The 24392-nt window shown below is 38.6% G+C and overlaps 1 protein-coding gene across 1 annotated transcript; it reads right to left on the bottom strand.

Annotated features, from left to right (window-relative positions):
- Positions 1-27: 27 nt before the first annotated feature.
- Positions 28-23411, bottom strand: otop1 (otopetrin 1). Its single transcript, XM_012955716.2, has 7 exons — positions 23188-23411; positions 22493-22842; positions 17901-18037; positions 11301-11359; positions 8746-8876; positions 6308-7239; positions 28-1713 (listed from the first exon to the last, which is right to left on the bottom strand). Exons 2-7 carry the CDS (start codon positions 22830-22832, stop codon positions 1543-1545), a joined length of 1770 nt encoding a protein of 589 aa, XP_012811170.1. The 5' UTR covers positions 22833-22842; positions 23188-23411; the 3' UTR covers positions 28-1542.
- Positions 23412-24392: the final 981 nt, after the last annotated feature.

Below are 24392 nucleotides of genomic sequence, written 5' to 3'. Positions count from 1 at the left end.
ACTTTCATTTTAAGGGGGTTCCTCACGGTGAGGGCAGTGAGGTTGGGGAATGCCCTTCCTAGTCATGTTGTAATGGCAGATTCTGTTAATGCCTTGTTGCTTGGATGACTTACTGGGGAAGCATAATATCCAAGGCTATTGTGATATAAACATCTACAGTTAGTTTTGTAGTTTAAGAAAGACAATGGGGCAAATTTACAAATGAACCCTGAAAGGATTCCTTGCAGTTCCAATGATCATAATCACAAAACCCTTTCCTGACAATAAAAAAGTACCTAGGAAAACCAAGCAAATCAGTGTGTCTGTGCATCAGATATGTTCAGTTGCCATCAAACACCAGTAGGTTTTATGGGTGCTCTGGAATTAACTACAATTCCTGATAGAGCAGGAACCACCAGTAAATCTGACCCAGTATTAAAATACTATGGGTTATTGGACTGACTCCATTAAGGTTAGATAAGTGGCTCAAACATTAGAATGAATTAATACTCATATGACATGTGAATTACACGTTCCTTGTCCTTTCTCCTTACAGTAGATATTCAATGTGACCATTCCAAGTGAACATTCATAGAAAAAAGCATATGACACACAGAGAAAATACATTTGCAATTCACTAGCAGAATAATAAATACAAATAGCAAACAATAAATATTTGTTGAAAGGAGCATCTATTAGCTTCAATTGTGGAATCACTTAGTAGGGATTAGTGATGTGGGGGTCGACAAGAAGTCAATCCGTGGCTGACCCCAACCCCGTCTGCTGCCAACCCTCACCCATGCCCAACCTGGACCAATCCAGCTCTATTTATAGACCCCTGCCCACTCCATCTCCGATTCCATGAAGGGGGCGGGGCAGGTGCGCCTATAAATAGAGGTTGCCAGGGACCCAAGTGGGGAACAGTAAAGTCGCGGGCAGGGACTTAGCAAGGAAGAGCTTGGCTCAAACCCATCAGCTACCCACAAATATTGTGTGAATGTCGGCCCCAATCCGCTTGACCCGTGGGATGTTCAACTTGTGCCCTCTAGTGGGTTTTGACCATACAAATAACTGGACAGAGACGGATCTGTTGCATGTGATTAAGAGGGAAATTGATTGAAAGAGAGCTGCTATATACAATAAACTATTACGTTCATATAGATGGCTGTCATTGTAAAAGTAATAAAATTAATGTATTATAATTGCATATAATTAAAAATAATAATGGTGGCTTAATGATTTATTATAAACTGCACCTATAGAACTGTCTGAAATAATGACATGTGATATGTTGGAACTGTCTTAAATATTGAAGTATAATGGGGAATATTATGAGTCTTTAGAAAAATACATACGGTGGGATTTATACCCTCAATGGGAACATGAGACCTACAAATGGCTGCATACAGGCAGCAAGAACGCGGATATTGAAAGGCACTTTCCAGCACACAAATGTACCATTCATTGTCTGCCTGTAAACGTTACACCGCATTATTATTATTATTATTATTAGCCATCAATAAGGTCCCAAAATCCTCTTTTTTCCTCTGTTTTATTCATGTTTCAGGCTTTGCAATAAACCTCAAACAGCGAAGATGCAGAATGCATTCGGTAGAAGATGGAGAAAGGCATCGCCAGGTTGACGACTGTAATCCAGGGCTCAAAACCAAAAACAATTTCCTCCAATCCATTGTCATACTGAGGCCGGCATCCAAATGCTGGTGGGATCCAGAGCTAGGGGGAAAAAAGGAAAAAATAAGGGAGCAGTTCAGCTTTCAGTTCAGTCATTTGGCACCGGTCACACCTCTGACCAAGTAACCTAAATACTAGTCTAATAGAACAGAGTAAAGCATTGCTCAATAGGGACCACAGCCCCAGTACAGTAATGTGATATTTGCCCAGGATGCACCAGTTTCCCTTTAGCAACGACGGAACCTCCTACATTCCATGTGCAATGTATACCCTTCAGACCTTTTAAAGATATTTTTAGACTGAAAACATTACCTTTGTCACGAGCCAACCTATATATGTGTATTATCATATCCACTATTAAATGTCTTAGTTGTCATGCTGGAAACAAAGACGCCAGATACCTCTCCCCACACTGGCGTAACCATAGACGAAGCAGACTTCATGGTCTCAGGGGAAGGGGGGGGCAGGGGAACCTGCTTCCCCTATAGTTGTTAGAATTTACCCTGTCCCAGCCGCTTGCTGTGCACACTGATCCCCAGAAAAAAAAATGTTTTGTAGTGGGGTCCGGCATACTGTTGTAACACCAATACTAGTGGTGGTTTTTGGTCTTAAAATGCTTATGCCCCTTAGGGCCAGGGTACAAGGAATGTTGGCTCCACTGCTCTCAGCAAGGGGACGGGCAGAAAAAAAAAAGACACAGGCTGAGAACAGCAGAGCCAACTCCCAGTGTGCCTTTAGCCTTAGTGCTCCTGTACTTCTGCCCCTTGTGTCTTCTTGCGCCAGAACTACAATACTCGTGGTAGTCTACAGATAGCCTTGATTATTTTCCATTGTTATTTGGATTATTCATAAAAACTATACACCCTATGTGCTCTTTGAGCCAACAAAAGACATGTGTCAGTGGCTTAATTCTATATATATATATTTATCCATTGGCACTAGGCAAGGGTGACTCCTGTGCTGGGAATCTATGCACTAGTGCTCTTACTTCACATAATCCATGGCAGGCTGTCTAGTCTCTTCCCAGTATTTAAGGGATTCTCCGGATTGTTAGACTTGTATAAAGTGTGCATAAATGTGAGAATTCCCATCCTACAACATTTAGAATAGACCCTAAAAACATTGCGTTTCTGTAAATATGTTTCTGGAAGGAAAGTTTTACTGCCAAACTTACTGTACAGAATAACAGTGGGCAGAAAATCTCTCATTAGTCTCACTGCCGTGCGTAACATGGGAGAAAGGGTAAAGGTTAAGGGGCTTGTGCCTTTATTATCTGGTAACTTGCACCAATGTACAGATCAATAATAATGAGGCACAGGGCAGAGCAGGCAGAGGATCAAGGGTGCCATGTCTGTCAAATCTGCCAGGCTGTGAATATATTGTCCCAGCTGTAAGGGAACAATGCAGACTAAGCCCAGACTAAAGGTGGCCATACACGTACCGATATTATCGTACAAAACCTCGTTTCGTACGATAATCGGTGCGTGTATGGTATATCGGCGAGTCGACCGATATCGCAGGAACCTGCTAATATCGGACGACTCGCCGATCGGACCAGTTTGAAAATTTTGATTGGGCGCCATAGAAGGCGTCTGACCAAAATTCTCCCTTCAGATCTGAATCGGCAGAAGGAGGTAGAAATCCTATTGTTTCTACCTCCTTACCTGCCGATTCAGCCCTGAATGGTGTGTGGCGGATCTTACGATGTTTCGTGCGACCGATGGTCGTACGAAACATCGTCAGATCGCCACGTGTATGGCCACCTTTAGCTGACAATAAACCCACAAGGCATTGCATAGCGGCAACCAATTCCTTCCTTAATGGAGATCTTACCCCAAACTGACATAAACTCAGGGTGCCTTTTAAATGCTTTTGCAATTTCTGTTCATTTTCTATTTTTAGCAGTTTCCGAGATACTTCCAGGTAAGACTTTTAATCCTGGGTTTTGGCTCAACTGAGAACCAACAATCCAGGAAGTGCACAGAAAATACACAGACAGTTGCTGACACTCTCAGCTGTTGAACTAAAGCCTAGCTGCATAATATGGTCTAAAACCAATATCTCGGAATCCGAGATCACGTCAATTCATTTATTTTCAATATAGATTTACCTTCCTTGTCTTTTTAGGGTGAAGACAGATGGTGCAATTAGTCGCTGTAACTTTTAAAAATCCGATCGTGACGAATCCCAGTGACACAGAGTTCCACTCTGTACAAGTCACCGTGACGTAAATATGTGGTGTGGGACAAACTGCTATTGTACTCGCCATGGCAAATAATTGCCGCAATCGGAAGTTAAAATTTTTTAGCAACTAATCGCCCTGTTTGTCTTCACCCTTAGACTGCAAGCTCTAAGAAGCAGCAGTGTCCCCCCCTATATTTGTAGTGCTCTGTGCTTTGAACTATATAAACTTCTCTTATACATCATTTCAGAATATCTTGCTTCAGTGTGTGCCCCTCATGCACCAAGCAAGGATTAAATAGAGAAGTGGTACATGGCACTAGTGCAGATATGGGCTCCATTATCCGGAATATTCCAAATTACAGAAAGATCATCTCCCATAGACTCCATTATAAGCAAATAATTCGAATTTTTAAAACTGATTACCTTTTTCTCTGTAATAATAAAACAGTACCTGTACTTGATCCCAACTAAGATATAATTACCCCTTATTGGGGGCAGAACAGCCCTATTGGGTTTATTTAATGGTTAAATGATTCCCTTTTCTCTGTAATAATAAAACAGTACCTGTACTTGATCCCAACTAAGATATAATTACCCCTTATTGGGGGCAGAACAGCCCTATTGGGTTTATTTAATGGTTAAATGATTCCCTTTTCTCTGTAATAATAAAACAGTACCTGTACTTGATCCCAACTAAGATATAATTACCCCTTATTGGGGGCAGAACAGCCCTATTGGGTTTATTTAATGGTTAAATGATTCCCTTTTCTCTGTAATAATAAAACAGTACCTGTACTTGATCCCAACTAAGATATAATTACCCCTTATTGGGGGCAGAACAGCCCTATTGGATTTATTTAATGGTTAAATGATTCCCTTTTCTCTGTAATAATAAAACAGTACCTGTACTTGATCCCAACTAAGATATAATTACCCCTTATTGGGGGCAGAACAGTCCTATTGGGTTTATTTAATGGTTAAATGATTCCCTTTTCTCTGTAATAATAAAACAGTACCTGTACTTGATCCCAACTAAGATATAATTACCCCTTATTGGGGGCAGAACAGTCCTATTGGGTTTATTTAATGGTTAAATGATTCCCTTTTCTCTGTAATAATAAAACAGTACCTTGTACTTGATCCCAACTAAGATATAATTACCCCTTATTGGGGGCAGAACAGTCCTATTGGGTTTATTTAATGGTTAAATGATTCCCTTTTCTCTGTAATAATAAAACAGTACTTGTACTTGATCCCAACTAAGATATAATTACCCCTTATTGGAGGCAAAACACTCCTGTTGGGTTAATTTAATGTTTAAATGATTTTTCAGTAGACAGAGATCCAAATTACAGAAAGACCCCTTATCTGGAAAACCCCAGGTCCCGAGCATTCTGCATAACAGGTCCCATACCTGCATAGGTAGGCACGAGTACATATGTGTATGAAAATTATCATAAAGGATAAGTAAACCTTTAAAATAAGCTGATGTAAAATTAATGAGAGTGATATTCTAAACCCTTTTGCAATTTACTTTCATTATTTATTTTTATTTATTCCAAGGGTTGAATTACTGTTAATATGAATGCATTTTGTTACAAAAGCGCCACCTGCTGGTCACTTTCCAAACACGGCAATCAAGCACAGTGTCGACATTACTTCAACCTTTTATTATCTTGGAATAAAACTAAATAATGCATGTAAATTGTAAAAGTGCTTAGAATAGCAGTCACCAATTTTACATAAACTTATTTTACAGGTTGACTTATCTTTTAATAGGCATGATCCTGCACCCATTTTAACTGTGTAAACGAATAGCTACTACTTATTTGGAGAACTGCCTCACATCTGGGAGAAAAACAGAAGCTGAAAAAGTTTGATCACCGATTTGTCAACATTGGTAATTTCCTTGTTCGGAAAGACATTACTTGTTATTTTAGGGGAGTAAGGATTTGGGTGGGAATTAGCGCACAGTGCTGCTGCTGAGATATAATGTATACTAATACCCCATAGGCATTAGCAGTTGAACACTGCTAATCTGACAAACAGATAACTTTACCAGCTTTGATAAATGATAGTGATCAGCTTTTGTGATGATCTAACTTGGGGCTGTCCAACTGGAGGTCCGTGTGCCGGATGTGGCCCTCCAAAGGATTTTTATGGCCCCCAGTTTGCTCTAGGGCTCTATAGACTTCATTGTGTGACATCAATATTTTATTATAATATGGCCCTTGAACATGTATGAGAACCTATTACCCCACAAAATGTAATAAGTTGGACTGCACTGATCTAACTGATGAAGGTGGCAATTCTCAACTTGTATATTTTTTGTCCTGAAGAAGCCACCAAGTTCCCTGTGATAATATAGCTACTGAAACCATTGTTTAAGGAAGCCCTATGGTGTAAGCGATACATACATTCATAAGAAGACTATGCTTTTTAAAATACTTACTGAAATATTGCAAAGGAACAAAAAGGCTGCAATGTTTTTCAAGACTCTCCTTTTTTTGTTGAGTTTTGCTGGTCTGGTGGCGTGAATTGAAACCTTGCATGGCGTGAGTCTAATGGAGTTATTATTATCTTGATTCCTTTGTTCCTCTGCACAGTCTTCACCAATGGGTACTTCTGAATTGGAAATGTAAGGAAACTCTTTGTTGCAGATGGTCACAGAGTCGCTGAAAACATCATACGAAGAGGAGGCGAGGGAAATAGTGCTTCTTGCGGACACAGAGAAGATTCTTTCAACAGAATGGTCGTCTGTTGGTTCTTCCTCTTTGCGATGTATGCATTCGATTATGAACAAATTCTGAATGTATTTCTCTATAATAACCAGTATGGAGTAGGGCAAGTTATACCATGTGTAGTCCGGATGGGTCTCTGCACAGATTATAGCTAATATGGATCCCCAAGATATAAGCCAAGAGCCACATGCAGAGCCAACTAAAAGATCTGAGTCCAGTTTTTTAGCAGGACTCTCACTGTCATCCAGTGACTTGTTTTCTATTCGGTATATGATGAGGCCAATGATAGCTGATGTGCACATAAGAGTTAACACCGTAATGGCATAGAGGTAAAACATATTAAGAGCCAGCTCGCTCTTGCTCTTTGAACGTCCAATCTGGATGAGGTATACCACCAGAACTGCAACAGTCGTCGTAAGGACAATCAGACCCAAAATTGTGCCAATGGTTATGCCATGAAATTTAAAATGGATTTTCTGCTGCTGATGGTGCTTTACTGTACGTCCAATATTTTTCCATAAGACATATAGCATGGTGGAGGCCAGGATATGGTACTCGATTGTAAAAGGATAGAGGTAGTATATTCCTTGTGAAAATATGGAACACACGCTTGAGGTGCAGTTGCATTCTGGAGTGTGGTGGTCTACAAAAGAGGGAGATTAGAAACCAGTAAGGGATAATATATAATTATATAGCTCAAATCAATGAAAAAATTGTTGGATGTGGTAACGGCTCATATATAAGAAACTTATATTCAGTAAAAAACATCAAAATAAAAGGAAAGCTCTTTTTCAGCAATTGTGTGGGGTAGATGGTCCCATAACATTATCATTGCATCTTATTTCATCAACTGAAACCTTCTGATATGCCTCTCTGTCTTACCATTTTAACCTGATCCACTCAATTCTTTTGGAGCTCTTTCCCACCTCTCTCTAGAGGAGACCTCTCTGACTAAATGTATTTACAGTTATACAGTCCCCATACACTCTGTGGCCAAAAGTAGCTAGATACCTGACTGTACAACATCTAATTCCCAAGACATTAAGTTGCCCCTTCCTTTGCTGCTAGCACAGCTTCAGCTATATGGGAAGGTTTATACTAAATTTTGTAACAATCTTGATGGGATCTGCTTCAATTTAGCCACAAAAACATTAGTGAGGTTGGTCACTGAGATTCAGAATCAGGCCTGGGTTGCACATGGTGATGTGCCAACATTATACAGGCCTTCAGGTTGGGGCAGCACTTTCCGGTAGATTACATTTCTGGTAGATTTGTAATACCGGCCCCGGTCCTAGCCGGCAACTTTTCGGCTAGACCAGTCATAAATACCCCATAGCTCCTAAAAACAATTATTTTGCTTACATTTCTTCCAGAGACAGTCTGGAACTGAGTAGCAGGTGTTGGAGCTGAAGGAAGAGGACAGAGATGTCAGGACACGTTTGTCTGTGTATTGTACATCTAACTGCAAAAAGAAACTGCTTAAACTAAATAGATAAAAGTAAAATTTTATTCTGGATGTAGCCCTTCTCCTTAAGTCACACTGACCAAATCACATTCTCTAACTATTCACACTGTGACACAATGCATCTACACCCAACACTTGACAACCAGTAACAAAATATTAGTCCCTAGCTCACCCAAATATGTCTGATCCAGGAAGCTACCACTAAGGAATATGATTCCAGGAACACTGTATACTGTGCTGACTGATACCATTGACTATGCCGGGGATCCTCCATGAAGTTTCCAGCAAGCTACCACTAGGGGAAGCAGCAAAAAATCTAATCCATGTTGAATACCCTTAGTGAGTACTAGGTCAGCTGGAAGTCCTGCAGTTATGAGAAGACTATAATTAGAGGGAGAACTAACAAAAATAAGTGAGAGTGAGAGTATGGAGAAGAGGAAAGCAGAATAAATTGGGAATAGAGAGAAAAGTGGAGAGAAGTCTAGTAGAGAGAGAACAGGGTTAGAAAATTGGGAAAGGGGAAAGAAGAGAAGGAAAGTGGTAGACAAGTGTAGAATAGGGTATAAAATGCTAGGCTATAATTGAATTAGAGACAAAAAAATACGAAGAATCCCTTCTATTTGCCTATTTATTAAAAGGGGCACAATGGCTAATAACAATTATGCACCCAGTTCCCATCCATACCCATTGTAATGTTGGAAAATCCAAGGGTGATCAGCCTCTCCTTGTGTTCATTAAGCTCGTGCTTGGATTCCGTTAGAATTCCATTTGCCCAGAGAAGGAGGTTTGTAAACACAGCATGGATCAAACCAAACCTGAAACACAGATGAGGCACAACATTAAGCGAAATAATGACTAGAATATGATGGGATTATGATATGGATGTGCAAAGTCTTTAACTGGATATATATATATATATATATATATATTACAAATACATGATTAATTTACTATATGAATATTACTGGAGTGCAATTTATATATGTTACACATGGTCTGACAGGTAAGAGATACAAATGTACTTTCAAGTTCAACCCCATAATTGTGACCCGAATTGACTGAACCGGTTTGCAACAGTCTTTTAATTTACTGGCATTATAAGGCTTACATGGTAAACTTTATGTAGGAAGTTTGTGCTTATTTGGGTTTAAGTTTAGAATGGAAATGTGATAATTGTGATAATTAGAATGGAAATGATTCATAGTGATAATTTACAACTGATTTATAAAGATCCTGGTTGATCTGGTAATCCCTAAAGCAAGATGTGTAACAATAACTAATCATATACACACAAAAGAAATAAACAGGGGCAGAATAATGCTGGCATAAGTAGGCAGAATAAAGAATAGGCATTGCAAAACTGCAAGCAAATAAGGGTTTCTTGCGAGTTTTCAGACTAAGCAGCTTATACAGCACAGTCCAGGTAAAGTTTTGTGTTCTAAGAATGGGGCTTAGTTAAAAGAACCAAAACACATTTCCAATAAAGTGAAGTGAAGAAGTAATATATGTAATCTTCATAGGTGCTAAACTGCACAAGTAATGTTGCCAATAGCAACCAGCCTGGTCTTTGTTGTCATTTTCTAACTTGTACTATACTGTACAAAATCAATTATTGATTCTCGTGTGCAGTTTAGCAAATATGGTGTAATTCAGCCTCCTTTTTGATATAATGGAAAACTATATTTATTGTCCAAAGAGTATTTTATAAATCACTAGTAGTTAGGCAGGTTATATATAGGCATTATGGTTGAACGTGATGGACGTATGTAACTTACTATGTTACTATGTTACTTGAATACAATATCAACATTAGACCTTTTTGAATGGGTTTGCAAAGTCATGTCAAACCCATGGGCTTGCAAAGTCACAGTACACTGTCTAAATCCCATTCCTAGACTGATGGCTGTTTTGGCAAAGGATTTTTTTCAGCCATTAAACCTATGGGCAAACACTGAACTGCCAAAGGACCTTCTCACCCCTTCTAACTGTAATTAAGGACAAACCCTAGCTGGCCAAGAACCCTTCTGGGGAAGCTAAATAATTAAATATAGGTAAAACTTTTAACCTCCTACATAGATATCCCTGCTGTTGTACAGGAGAACTCATGAGTTGTTAAGCTACCCTTAAGAATTTGCCAATGGGAAGGTACCATGGCCAGAGCTAGGGGTCACCACCCACGCGCTCATTTGCATGGGGGGAATGGCTTGCTGGGTTGACTAGGGTGCCCAGTCAACTAGTCCTGGCATTGGAAGGTACACATGAAATGGCTCTACATCCAGCTTCCTGTGACATCTCCTGGCCATTAGATCCATTCTATATCTAAGTTTTTGATGGACATCTTGTTCTTCTTTATATTTGCTGCCCATTCTCATCAACATCTCCTCAGACAACATGTTGCCTCATGCAGGTATTTGCTGGTCACTATTAGAAGTATATGCAGATAAGATCAGAATGGACTGCATGACACATGACCGAAAAATTGAAGTTCAGAAGTCACAGTAAGGGCTTCTCTAATCTGTACCGCAGGCAGAATGGTGTAGCTATTACAGACTTACAAAAAAGATCTATGTAGCTTAAGAGAGTTTACAATGACACAATAATAGTCGTGTTGCATCTCTAGAGGTATCCTTAGGGAACCCCTGGGAGCAGCATGATCTGGGCACGGATTGCTTGTAGCATACCAGCTGGTACAAGCATGGAAATAAATCTGGCATTGTGCAAATTCTTACAACACACAACCCATCCTACATATGCAACCCTTGGCATTAGACAACTGATCCACCAGGCTTTAGTTTTAACCTGGTAACCAGTCAATATTTGGTCTCCCTCCCTGTTTTGATTCCTCTCACTACCTGTTGTACTGACATCAGTTGCCAGGGAGGCAATAACACTTGGCATCTCTTAAGATGCATAACAAATATTTGAAAAATAATGTTTTTCTTGCATTTCCATTCTTGACCAAGTCTGGGTCTAAAAGTGACCAGCAGATGGCGCTGTTGTAACAAAATGCATTCGTCTTAGCACTAATTTAACTCTTAATATCTTGGAATTAAAAAAAAATCATCAATTTCACATCGACTTATTTTAAAGGTATACTTATCTTTTAATGATAAGGAACCTGTTTTGGCTTTCACTATCAGAGAGAAACGATCAACGTGACCTAGAGGTAACTTTTCATGCATCATATTTTAGCAGTATTTTAGTGTATTACTTTAAGAAATGAGCTAGTGTTACTGTACCTTTCGAGTGTTTTAAAAGACTGAATGATATCCTTGGCGTGAAACCACAAGAAATAAACCTAGGATAAAGAACAACACAAGTATATGTTATTTAAAAAGATACAGACTATACTGCGAGAGTAGCTGAACAATTTACTGTAGAACAACAAATGCAGTCCACTATACCTGCCCTGTCCATAGCTCACTGGCCTCCAATTTGTTGGGCCCATTGCAGTGCTTGCCGATTACTGTACCGTTGTACAAAATTGTGTTGAATTTCATGTTTCGCTGTGTATGGAAGAGCATGCCCACTTGGAGCTCCAAATGTTGCAAAGGACAGTCACAGTGTGTCTGGGTATGCTTTGTAAAGGTTTCCAGCTGTGTACCTTTTCATATGTCACTTGATATCTCTATATATTAATTATCTCTGCTTTCCACAGTGTACGCAACAAGAAGGTGGCGAGGCACCACTGGGTGCCACATAGTCATAAAGTGCTTCATTCTAGTAATGATGATGTACAAGAACTTATTTTCCGTTTAAGGCCCAAATTTAATCAGGCCGCTTGGGTGATTTTTAATATTGTGCCCGACAGAACATCTTGCAAGAGGGATGGTGGCCCCTGCTAACTTCAACTCCTACTTACTCAAGTTATTACACGTTGCACCTGTTTTTTCCACTTTGCACCTTGCTCAGTTTTTTTATTGTAAATCAGTCCAGATGTCTGGATGATCTGGGTGCCCTGATTTCATGTTAAGGTCCCCATACACGGGCCGATAGAAGCTGCCGATATCGGTCCCTTGGACCGACTCGGCAGCTTATCTTCCCGTGGAGGGGCAGAAACGAGCGGGCTGGCCGACCAATATCTGGCCTAAAATTACCCAGATATCGATCGGCAAGGTTAAAAGATTCAGTCGGATCAGGGGCCGCATCGGCTCGTTGATGCGGTCCCTGAACCGACTGCCCCATTGCCGCCTACATAATGCGGTCGTTTGGCCCCAGGGCCAAACGATCGGATTATTTTTTTTTTTTAACTTCAAGCTCCCCGATATCGCCCACCCGTAGGTGGGGATATCGGGGGAAGATCCGCTCGCTTGGCGATCTCTCTTACCGTGTATGGGCACCTTAATTCCATGGGTATTCAAATATGTTTAAGCATGGGAGCTGATATAATTGTCTGTGAATACCGAAACGTAGGGGCACATTTACTAAAATGTGCTTTTTTCTGGCCTTGAAACTCAATATGGTATAAATTCGAAGTAACCACAATAATTTCTGTAGTTCTAAAATGTCTCAACAATGCTTTTATCGTTCGTACGAAAACATTGCAATTGTGTTCCAAAAGTCACAAAATTTTCAGCCCAAAAAGTTTGTACACACCACGAAAACAGTTCTGGCTTTGGAAGCCTTCCATGGGACTCAATGGCACTCAACAGATCAAACCTGGCGAAAATATAGTCCCGATGAAAGTGTAACCTTTGCAGAAAATACGTTTTTTTTTGTGGAAATCTACTGAAAACCATGAAAAACTTTTTGCATTCATTCCGAAATGTTTTATAATTTAGAAAAAATATGAATTTATCTCAAAATTGTTTAGTAAATGGGCCCCTTAGTGTGTAATCTCTAGGGAACCATGCAGTGCAGCTTTAAAGGTAGCTACAGTATGTGACCCATCAGAAGGCTAAAACACAAGGATACTGTACAATTATCAATATATGTTCAGGCCATAGTAATCAGAGTTGTGTTTATTCATATGTCGATGGACCATAAAGCCACCAACAAGGCGTAATAAAACATAAAACAGTGAAAACTGTGACAGCCTAACTGTGGCGTAACAATAACTGCCAGCGTTCCCTACAAGGACATCTAATATACCAAAATGCTTGTGTAAGCTAAAAAACACAACATCTACTGGCTTGTGAGACTATCCTGACCCCCTGCAGGGCTACAACATTTACAAGCAATACAATAACTCGCTACCCAGTATTCTACTGTTGGCAGTGTCTCAGACAAATGTTTCCTCTGTGACATTAGCCCGAGTCATTTGCAATTATTCTTCTAACTCATTCAACTCATAGTCTTGCTTATTCTCCATAGGGGCAATACATGTGCTGCACCACTATATTTATCCATTCAGGGCCCCTGTGCGGGTGGTTATCACCATATTATAGACCAGGGGTCCCCAATCTTTTTTTAGCCCTGAGCAACATAAAAATATAATAACAGTTGGGGAGCAATGTAAGCATGAAAAAAGTTCCTAGGGGATGACCAATAAGGGCTGTGATTGGTTATTTGGTAGCCCAATGTGGATTTGCACTCTATAGGAGGCTCTGTTTGGCAGTCTTTATACCTCCAAAACATGCATTCAAGTCGATAATTCAAAAATGAGCACCTGCTTTGAGGCCATGGGGAGCAACTTGTTACCACTGGTTGGGGATCACTATTATCGACAATATTGCTGATCCTTATCAGAACACTGATTGCTCTTGTTACACTGGCCATCCTGCCTTTTCCAGCTAAAGCACGTAACTGACAAGACAGATAAAGAATATAGCTCCCCCCCAATCACCATTACAAACTAGGGCAGGAATAAACAATGTGCATGTTCTCAGGGTTCATTCAAGCTTCCAAATGTGGCCCTTGATCACTTAAAAGAGCCAAAATACAATACATTTTGGTAAAAGAGCCATACTTAGTGACTGGCGAAATGTTTTGCCAGGCATGGATTCGCGGCAAATTTCCGCGTTTCGCCATTGGCGGATTGTTTCGCAAAACGGATGAAAAAATTCGCTGCACATCCAAAAATTGTCACCCGCGTCAAAAGAATAGTCGCGGGCATCAAAAGAATAGTTGCACGACAAAAGAATAGCCACAGATGACAAAAGAATAGCCATGTGACAAAAGAATAGCCGCGGATGACAAAAGAATAGCCGCGGATGACAAAAGAATAGCCACGTGACAAAAGAATAGCCGCGGATGACAAAAGAATAGCCACGTGACAAAAGAATAGCTGCGGATGACAAAAGAATAGACATGTGACAAAAGAATAGCCGCGCGCGACATTTTCGCAGTTTCGTGAATCTTTTGAAAGATTTGCGAATTTTTTGGCAAAGCGAAACAGGACAGATTCGCTCATCACTAGACATAATCAACTTTACTTTTGTGCAACATTAAGAAAATGTAGTTGTAATTAATGGTAGCAATGGCCACTATGCTGTAGGAAGCATCTGCTGTGTAAACATCATAGGGCCATCATAGGGCCTTTCAGAACAATTATGTAGAAAAAATATAAATGGATGGACAACACAAAATGAAGTGAGTCTTTTGAGTGTAAAAGCCTTCTGCTTATTAAATCAATCAATGCCATTCAGCACTATGGGGTGCGAGAGTAAATAAACTGTTTGTAAAGTAATTACAAATGCTCTTATTGTTTTTTTTTTCTTATAGGTTTTACTTCCACTTCAAGAATAACCGGAGTGATTATATCGCTTATGTGGCCTTACCCTATAGGAAGGTGCACCAGCTCTGTCAAGCAGGTAAATGTTAGAAAAACAGCTTTAATTGTCCTCTAATTGGCAGATATCTGGATAACATTTCAAAACTACTTGAAACCGGAAAAGACTTTGTATGAAAACAAGATCACACTAGTCAAGCTACAATACAAATTCTCTCTCCCACTGACCTAATATGTCTATGTATTTCAGAAAATGTGATTAGTCCAAAAAGATACACGCAAAAGCAATAATGTTCCAAAATTCATCAATTACCCAACATTTAGGTAAAGTGGGAAGTATCAGGGGTACAGACTCCGATCTCAGATTCATCTGCAAAAAGGTGTATTTTACACTTCTGCACATACCGCAATTGCTATTTCCTTTGTTCCTAGGTTTTAAAGTCTGTAAAATAAACTTTGATGCAAAAGTTTGGAAAATGACATATGCATCATCTATCATGTTCCTGAGTTGTTTCCTGCTTTTCACTTGCAAAATTAAATAAATATGTAATTTGAAACCAAATTATTTTGCAGCACGTGCTTTGTAAAGAATAACTGGGTCCACTGGACAGTGAAACCAAACTGGGCCACTTGACTTTTGGAAACCATACCAGTTCTCCCAGATTTGAAGGATATCTGAACAGTATTTTGTCAATCTCTCCACCAGAGTCCAATGGGATGTCAATATTGGCTCATTGCTAGTTACTACAGAACAGTCTAGTATTTTGTCTTTATCTATTCCAAGCCCAAGTCTGTGCCTTTTGAAGTGCGGTTAAGATCATTGTCCTACTGGAAGACACACGATTGGTTACGTAGAGCCGGCATTTTGACACTGGGCACAATATAGTTTTCCAAAATGGCTTGGTAATCACATGTTCTCTTTTCTTTGAAGCATTTACTCTATAAATAAAGACATTGCTCTGTACCCAGATAATTTTACCAGAAGGATTGTGACTTGTAGGGTGTGTTTTGGAAACTCCAGTTCGGCTTTCTTATATTTCCATGATATAGTGAGGTCTTTCTGGGTCTTCTACTGTACAGACTCCTTTCACTGAGTTGGTGACAGATGGCAGAAGTTGAAATTATTGCACCTTGTGTCCAAAAGGCAGCTTGCATCTGCTTGGAAGCTGACTGAGGTTCACTTACCACAATCCATCTTTGCAATCTGATTAACTTTCTCTTGCATTAATGTTCCAGGAAGGTTGGCGACAGTGCCATGGCCCTCAAAAATGTTTATAACATTTCTTACAGCGGACACTGTTGAGAATGTCCATGTTTTTTTTTTTTTTTTCAGTTTTCTGTCTCGTACCTCTGACATCAACAGGTTAATAGGAGCTCAGTAAGACCATATAGATTCAGGGTTTAAGTGGGTGTATGAGTTTAGTAATTTGTGATTTGAATTCTTTTGACAAGCAGATTGTTACTCAAGTCATATGCAATTTTCCTTAAATAGCATTAGGTACCAGTAGGTAAATACTAACTTAAGTATTTTGCACTGAGTTGACAGAACCTTCTTTTTAGATTTCTTAATGCTCTTAATGGACACAGAGAAGAGCTTAAACAGAAACCTTCAGGAGAATACAACTGCTAGCAGAAAGATTATCCCTAGAGAAGGACTCATTTTCATTGACCTTTTTAGTCTTTTCCCAGGTACCAGAGTGCAAATTCAGGAAGCAACTTAGCTTTGAGTAGTCCAGGAACAAATCTGAGACTTCATTACCGGAAATCAGGCCATCGAGATTAGTATAAGAGGGTTGAGAAAAATTTGCCTTGTAGTAACTCTAAAATCAATCATTTGATTGGTTGCCATGGGTTACTGTCCAGATGCAGATTTGCCCATTGTTTATAAATGACCCTCAGTAAGTGGTAATACTAGCATGTAATGAGTAATAACATTTATTTTGGGACACAACAAATATGTTATAAAAATTAATATAAGACTCTGCCAACCCTCTCTTCACTCTTGTTTCCTACACATAATACTTAAGAGCAGACTGTGTGCATAACCTGCTTGAAGGGATTCCGTTATGATTTTTATAATGCAGTTTCTATTACTAAATTACACTGTGTACATTGCAAATAATTAATTATACCATTTAAAATGTTACTCTTTTAACCGATAAATGTATTTTCTGTTGTTGAAATATTGGTGTGTAGGCAGTCATCTCGGGTCATAAGTGTCTGATTCTGTTATTTCAGAAAGAGCCATCACTTCCCAATGCAATGGCTTTCAGATAAGCTATTGTTTCTCCATAGTCAATGTAACTGGAGGAGTCATGGCCAGACTTGGGTGTTTTACTATATATTTACCACTAGGTGGGGCATGGGAGCATTTTTAGCAATGCAGGTGTCAGGGAGCTGTTATGTTGTTACCTGCCGATTGTTCTGCTGATTGGCTGCTGGGGCGAAGTGAGGGCAGGTAGAATCACGCCAACCTGCAGCGCAGCAGTAAAGAGTGACTGATTTTTTTTAGAGCACAAGTTACATGGCCGTGTAAAAATTGATTCAGTAAGATTCTGCTGAAGCAGCACTATTAACCGATGCATTTTGTGTAAAATGTGTTCCTGTGATAGAATACCTTTATGGTCTGTCTATGTCTAGGCAAGGAAGCACAGGTAAGAGATTCCAAGCAGAAGTCTATAATTAAAAGTATATAATAAAAAAAACAACTTAAACACAAGCATTCCTTATAACCAAAATGGAAAATAAATCCTGTTTAATCCTGGGTTATATTTTTCCTTTAAACTGAAAGGTGTAACGTGTCTCTTCTCTTGGGTCTCCTGGCATTTCTGCGCACTTGGATAACGAGCCCATCACAATGAGCAGCTACATGGAAATAATAGCAGGTCTCGTCCTTAATGAAAGGAGCTTCTATATGAATATACACTACCTAACAATTTAGATAAAGAGACTTTTTTGACCGAACAATGGGCAATTCATTTTGAAAAGGACATCGGAAAAAACACACAATGCAAGTTACTTTAAATGTCGCATACACTTAATGGCCCCCAATTAAATGTACAAGAGGATTGTAAATGAATGTGAACTGTATGTTATTTGTAAATCTCTAGCAAAATATACAATTGTAATCCATGAAATCTTGAATGAATTGCACAGGGCTGGTTCCTACCTGCAGAAGGGTGTGTATCGTGTGCGTGACGGGAAAGATCCCTTCAGTTATGGAGAGGCACTCCGAATAGCCAATATAATAGCCAATTTTGAAAGAATCCAATATAAGGGTGATAACCGCAAACAGGGTGATGCCACCTTCATTATGGATGAAAAAGAGAAATATTTACTTACAATTAATAGAAAATAAACAATTGAATTTGTACAACTTTTACACACTCCAAACAGGTTTTATATGTCACACCACAAGATTTGTTACTGATTTGTTGTGGAAACTTTTCTCTAGATTAGAACATAAGAGCAGACAAAATACACAGAACTGGCAATATATCTATTGTGGGCAGCGTAACAGTAACAAGGTACAGTGCGGAACGTGTAGATCTCTCAACTAAGAATGTTGCCATTTCTGCAGTGACTGTAGACTATCAATTTTCAAATTGTGGGATAAAAATTGCATTTAAATTTAATCAAGCTTTTCCTCAATTGCATTTTTTCTTGATTGTTAGCATTTTATATATTAAAATATTTGAAAACATAGATTTGTAAACATTCAATTGTTAAAAAATGTGAAAAATAAAACTTTAATGCTGGAAATACACTTCTCACTGAGTTCTATAAAAAAAAAGTGGCGTTTTTCAGCCTAGTACTGATGACGTAGCAAATCCCGTTTCCCATGGTGCTAATAGTGCGAAATAGCAAAAAACGCTGCGTATTTCCGCTAGGTCTGGCAGCTGCCTTTGTGTATACATAGGAATAGCTTGCTGTGCAAATACTGGCGTATTTCAGCCAACGCTTGAAAAATCCGTGCTAAGGTGTTTTCTAGCGTATTTACGCTTTGTGTGGTTTGCTACGAGTCTTTTCAAGTTATTTCTATGGATGATGATATCGGGCGTTTTTCAGCCGCTGAGAGAATTAGAAAATACGCAGCGTTAAAACGCCTCGTGTGGCATCAGCCTAAAATTGCAAGAAAAACACATTTCTCTGCAACAGGGTATACTACACTGACATCATTAAGAATTCATTTACACACATTTGTGCAATTATTTATAATATAGCTGTTTGTACCATTAAGGCTTCTAGGAACCTGGTATTTGACCAGAAATGGGGGTATATTTTAGTTTCTTCAATAAAATATTGAATTAAATATTGCTCTAATATGTCTCTCTGTCTGCTCTTTCAGTGGGCTAATAAATGATTTTAACAGTTTCATATATTTACATGCCTCACATTTGTGGTAGTGGAACAAACCTACTGTAGTGGATATTATAACTGCTATATCCTAGTGGGGCGGAGCTAATGAAATGACATATATGCTGGGACTCAAGCTCAGTGAAATGTGGGCTGTTAAATAAAAAATGCAACTCAGTTTTACAAAAAATGTATATATAGGATAGCTTATAAGTGCAGATAGTTTGGGCGCTTGAAAAGTGAAAGAAAATATTTTTAGGGCACATTAGGGCTAATTTCACACCAGCGAAGAAACCACTCATTTGAACCACTACCGACCCATGTGAAACTGCAGTGGCAGAAATACAATCCACCTATCACTAGACACAAGGGGCGGAGTGCATTCTTGTCCTTGCAGCCTAGGATTGGTTCAAGAGCAATGACATCACTGAGGCATGTGACTGCAAGTCTTACAACATATAGCACCATCCAACTGCTGGTATCAGTGTGGATTACTATCAGGTCTTCTTCCTTAAGGGAAATGGCAGACGATAAGATTTGTCACCCACAGAAAATCTGTACTACTCCTGGAAATATCTCTTGCTGCACTAACATTCATATTGCCACATGTAAAACACTTTACATAAAGCAATCTTGCATAATCCGGAAAATAATTAGGCCATGCAAAGCGCTTTACACACATAGATCCAAATGTTAGTGAAGGGAGATGTATTTTCAGGAGACTGTAGCAGTATGGTAGCAGATTTCCCATGCATGACGAATCTTCTTGTCTGCCATTTGAGCACTAAAATTGCTCAGAAGAGCTAATTTATAAACCTAGATGCTAAATAGTACAAGTAGTAGCAACCAATTAGGTTGGGGATTGTCATGATTCACTGCGCTCACCCTAATGCCTCCCCCCTCCCAGCTCTTCATTGCGCTCCTCCATCTGCACGTGCACCCTTATGCAGGGGGGAGGGGCAGGCGCGAACATGGACAGGTTACCTTGGGCCACCTCCCTCATTTTATATTTTTATAACTAACATAGTACAATGCTTTACTTTGGACTCCTCAAACACTCTGCCAGCTTTAACTGCCAGCTAATAAAACTGATCCTAGGGTTTGTATGCTTGTGTTATGAAAATTTGATTGTAAGCTCTACTGGGACAGGGACAAATGTAAATAATTAAACATTTTCCATATACTGCTTTGTAAATGGCACAGAAATAGCAATAAAGTGCACATAAAAGATAAATAAAATCAGATGCATGGGAGGCGCCCAGTTGAGCATGGAGAATATTATTGGTTCTCTAAAAAATATTCCTTCTCAGCTGATCATGCGGATAGTTTGCCCAACCCCTTTTTGCTTTAACTGATGAGATTTTGGGCAACTTTTCTGGAGCAATTAAACGCCAGGGAAAAGTAATCCATTTAACCATTGCCTTTTGGTTGCAAAAGGCAGATAATTGAATTATTATTATTACATTTCCAAAAAGCAAATGCTTGGAATCCTACTATATCTGGCTGCGCACTATAGATTCCACTAAAACCTCTAATAGTGTCTCACATTTAGTTCCTCTGAGTGCGATCATCACAGAAGTAAAATCTTCAATATAACTCACTGACTACCTGCTAACCAATAGAAATTCAATCAAACTGGAAGACTACTGGCCGGCATTGCCCAACGATATGACATGGAGAGGTTAAAACCATTCATAACAGAAACTGTGACATCAAGTTCCAGAGTTAATGAAATTTAGAAAAAAAAGTTTAACTGTTTAATTGGTTGTATTTGTATCTAATATTCTTATTAGATGCACCCAATACAATATAATATGATCTATTTCTGAAACTATATGCAGCTAATCCAATGGCCACCTGTGTCACTTACTTGTATAAAGGCCATGTGGGAAATAATGGTATTCATCAGAAGTTTTGATTCTTACATTCAATCAACAGTAATGCCATGATCACAAAGCATTCCTCGCTGCACTTTTATATACTATTGTTCATTTGCTTGTTGCTTTTGTGAGTCGGGGGGACTTTAGAAATATTTACCATGGTGTTAGGTGTGCTCACCACATTCGCTAAATACAAACTATGTTCTCTATAAAAGCAAAGTAGAGAACTCCCAAATCCCTAAGACATGCATTTCAGTAATGGTAACATATAACGATAATACAGGGATCAATTACCCCTAAAATCATTATGGAAACAGCCCCAAAATAAAGGAATGCCATTTTACATAGAGTCCTGTTTAAACATACAGGTATAGGACATGTTATCCAGATTGCTCGCGACCAAGGGTATTCTGGAAAAGGGGGCTTTCCATAATTTGGATCTCCATACCTTAAGTCTACTAAAAAATCAATAAAGCATTAATTAAACCCAGTAGGATTGTTTTGCCTCCAGTAAGGATTAATTATATCGTAGTTGAGATCAATGACAAGGTACTGTTTTATTATTACAGAGAAAAGGGAATCATTTAACCATTAAATAAACCCAATAGGGCTGTTCTGCCCCCAATAAGGGGTAATTATATCTTAGTTGGGATCAAGTACAGGTACTGTTTTATTATTACAGAGAAAAGGGAATCATTTAACCATGAAATAAACCCAATAGGGCTGTTCTGCCCCCAATAAGGGGTAATTATATCTTAGTCGGGATCAAGTACAGGTACTGTTTTATTATTACAGAGAAAAGGGAATCATTTAACCATTAAATAAACCCAATAGGGCTGTTCTGCCCCCAATAAGGGGTAATTATATCTTAGTTGGGATCAAGTACAGGTACTTTTTTATTATTACAGAGAAAAGGGAATCATTTAACCATTAAATAAACCCAATAGGGCTGTTCTGCCCCCAATAAGGGGTAATTATATCTTAGTTGGGATCAAGTACAGGTACTTTTTTATTATTACAGAGAAAAGGGAATCATTTAACCATTAAATAAACCCAATAGGACGGTTCTGCCCCCAATAAGGGGTAATTATATCTTAGTTGAGATCAATGACAAGGTACTGTTTTATTACTACAGAGAAAAATGAAATCAGTTTTAAAATTTTGAATTATTTGATTAAAATGGAGTCTATGGGAGACAGGCTTTCCATAATTCAGAGCTTTCTGGATAACGGGTTTCCGGATAAGAGATACCATACCTGTACAACCTTTGTGGTTTTACTGGTTATTCTTTGGCTGTAACAATGAAACAGTACCTTTTATTTGTTGGTAAGTTAACTAAAATAAAGAGGGGTTTTTAAATGTTTAAATGGTTTTTACTAATTTTTAGAAATTGTGCTCCAAATAGCTGAAACACCCCCAAGTCTCAGGCATTCCAGGATATATATTCTATACATGCACCATAATTTTTAAAAACTGAAGACAAAGTACTATCCTCTAGCAAATAACAAATGCACCTTTTACTTACATCGGAGCCACCTTGCGCCTGCATCTGTATCTTTCTCTATGATGGACCTTCTAATAGACTGACTCCGAAAGATGTACCACAACATCCAAATCATTTGAATCAACATCAAGGTAATGAGATAAGACAACAAGTCTCTGTCTGTAATTCCCACGGCATGGATCGCCCAAGCGAACATCAGCAGGAGTCCGGCCAAGAATATATTGAAGCCATACTGACTGCTCAGTATCTCTGCGTTCTTCTGGGGGTAATTGTGTACTAAATTAAACTGCAGTTTCTTGCCCTCGGCTTTTGGCTGCTGCTCTGAGACAGACAATACATCGGACTTGTTTTCTTCGCTCATCTTGTTTTATCTAGAATGAAATTTTAAAAATGAAAATTACACATTTTCCACAATTCATTTTAAAATAAGTACTTGTCCAGTTTTTATTTAATATTTTAAAAATGATATTTGCACCTATATCCTACCAGTATTTAAAAAAAAATTTGGATTGAAAGACAACTCAGATTCAATTAAAAATCTTAATTGGTGTTAGAAATTAAATTGTTGTTGCGCTCAGCCTCGTCACAGTTTCTGCTGTGTATTTGAATTTGAATTCTAATGCTATTAAAAGTAAGGATAAAAAAAAAGTTGAAAACAAAATAAACTAGAGCGGTGATAAATGAATGCGTTGTATTCAGAGACATCGTTTCCTTACCACATCCACAAATTGCCTGGAGGAATTGCTTAGTCCTGTGCAGCAGGGAGCAGGGCTGATTGTGGCTACTTGGAATTTCTGCTCACTTTTTTGTTTTCAGCTCTGACTTTGATCCTTCTTATAAGAATAGGTTTGCTGTAGACGTCAGAAGGATCCATTCTGCAGGTGGATAGAATTTCAGCAGCAACACCTCGGAAGAGTTTGCAAGGAAAGGAGGGATTCTCCAAGACCGCACAGACACTCTATGCTCCTTACTGCCACAGGCAGGCTGACTGCTCACTTCTATAGGCAGATGAATGATTTTACAAGCAGATTTAGTGTTTATATGCAGGAACTGTCACTCTTAGGGGAATATTTATTATAGGGTGAAATTTAAAAAAATAAATAAATTCCACCACAACATCACCAAGTTTTGACAAATTAAATTCAGATATCCATACCTTTTTGCCAGGTAAAATATCTCCAGTGAATATTTGCCAGATTACCAATAGAACAAAAAAGAACTTTCGTCTACAGCTATTTTTTCTAAACTCAGGCTGGCAAACTACCATTACAAAGACATTAATGGTAGTTATACTATCTACTTAATCTCCCCTGTGCAATAAAATACAGACATCATTTCTTTGTGGGGTAAAATTTCTAGAAAATTAGACCCACTAGAACTGAATGGGGAAAATACACTGGTAAATTTTCACAGACAATGTATGTCAAGAGCACAAACTGAGGCAAACTTTGGAGAATATCACACAATATCACAGTGAACATGCCCCTTGGAACACAGCTGTGATTTACTAGACATATTTAATGCATATATTATTTATTGTATGTCAGAATCTGTGTCCACATCTTGGACCTTGAATAAATCTTGCAACCGAAAAGATATTAAAAGAAAAACAAGATCTTTTTAACAAAAGATAAAATGAAAAACATACAAGGCTCTCTATTTGGTCACTGATTTTTTTTACATTATAATTCATTCACTTTCTATGCTACCTGTTCTTTGTAAATTGTTATTGGCCACTCTTAGGGGCAGATTTATCAACATTCTGATTTTAGTGCATTTAGAGTCTTTTTTTGAAGCCACAAATAAACTAATTTCCACTAAAACCACGAATGTCTAGTCATTTATTAAAAGATCCAAACTGAAAAAAGCTCAAGCATATACTAATACTGACGAAAACCACAAATTTTTTGTTTTTTTCACA

This window comes from Xenopus tropicalis, chromosome 1, assembly GCF_000004195.4.
Source record: "Xenopus tropicalis strain Nigerian chromosome 1, UCB_Xtro_10.0, whole genome shotgun sequence".
In the NCBI taxonomy this organism is placed as follows: Eukaryota; Metazoa; Chordata; class Amphibia; order Anura; family Pipidae; genus Xenopus; species Xenopus tropicalis.
Note: the sequence above shows the minus strand (reverse complement) of the source record. Positions and strands in the feature narration are given on the sequence as shown.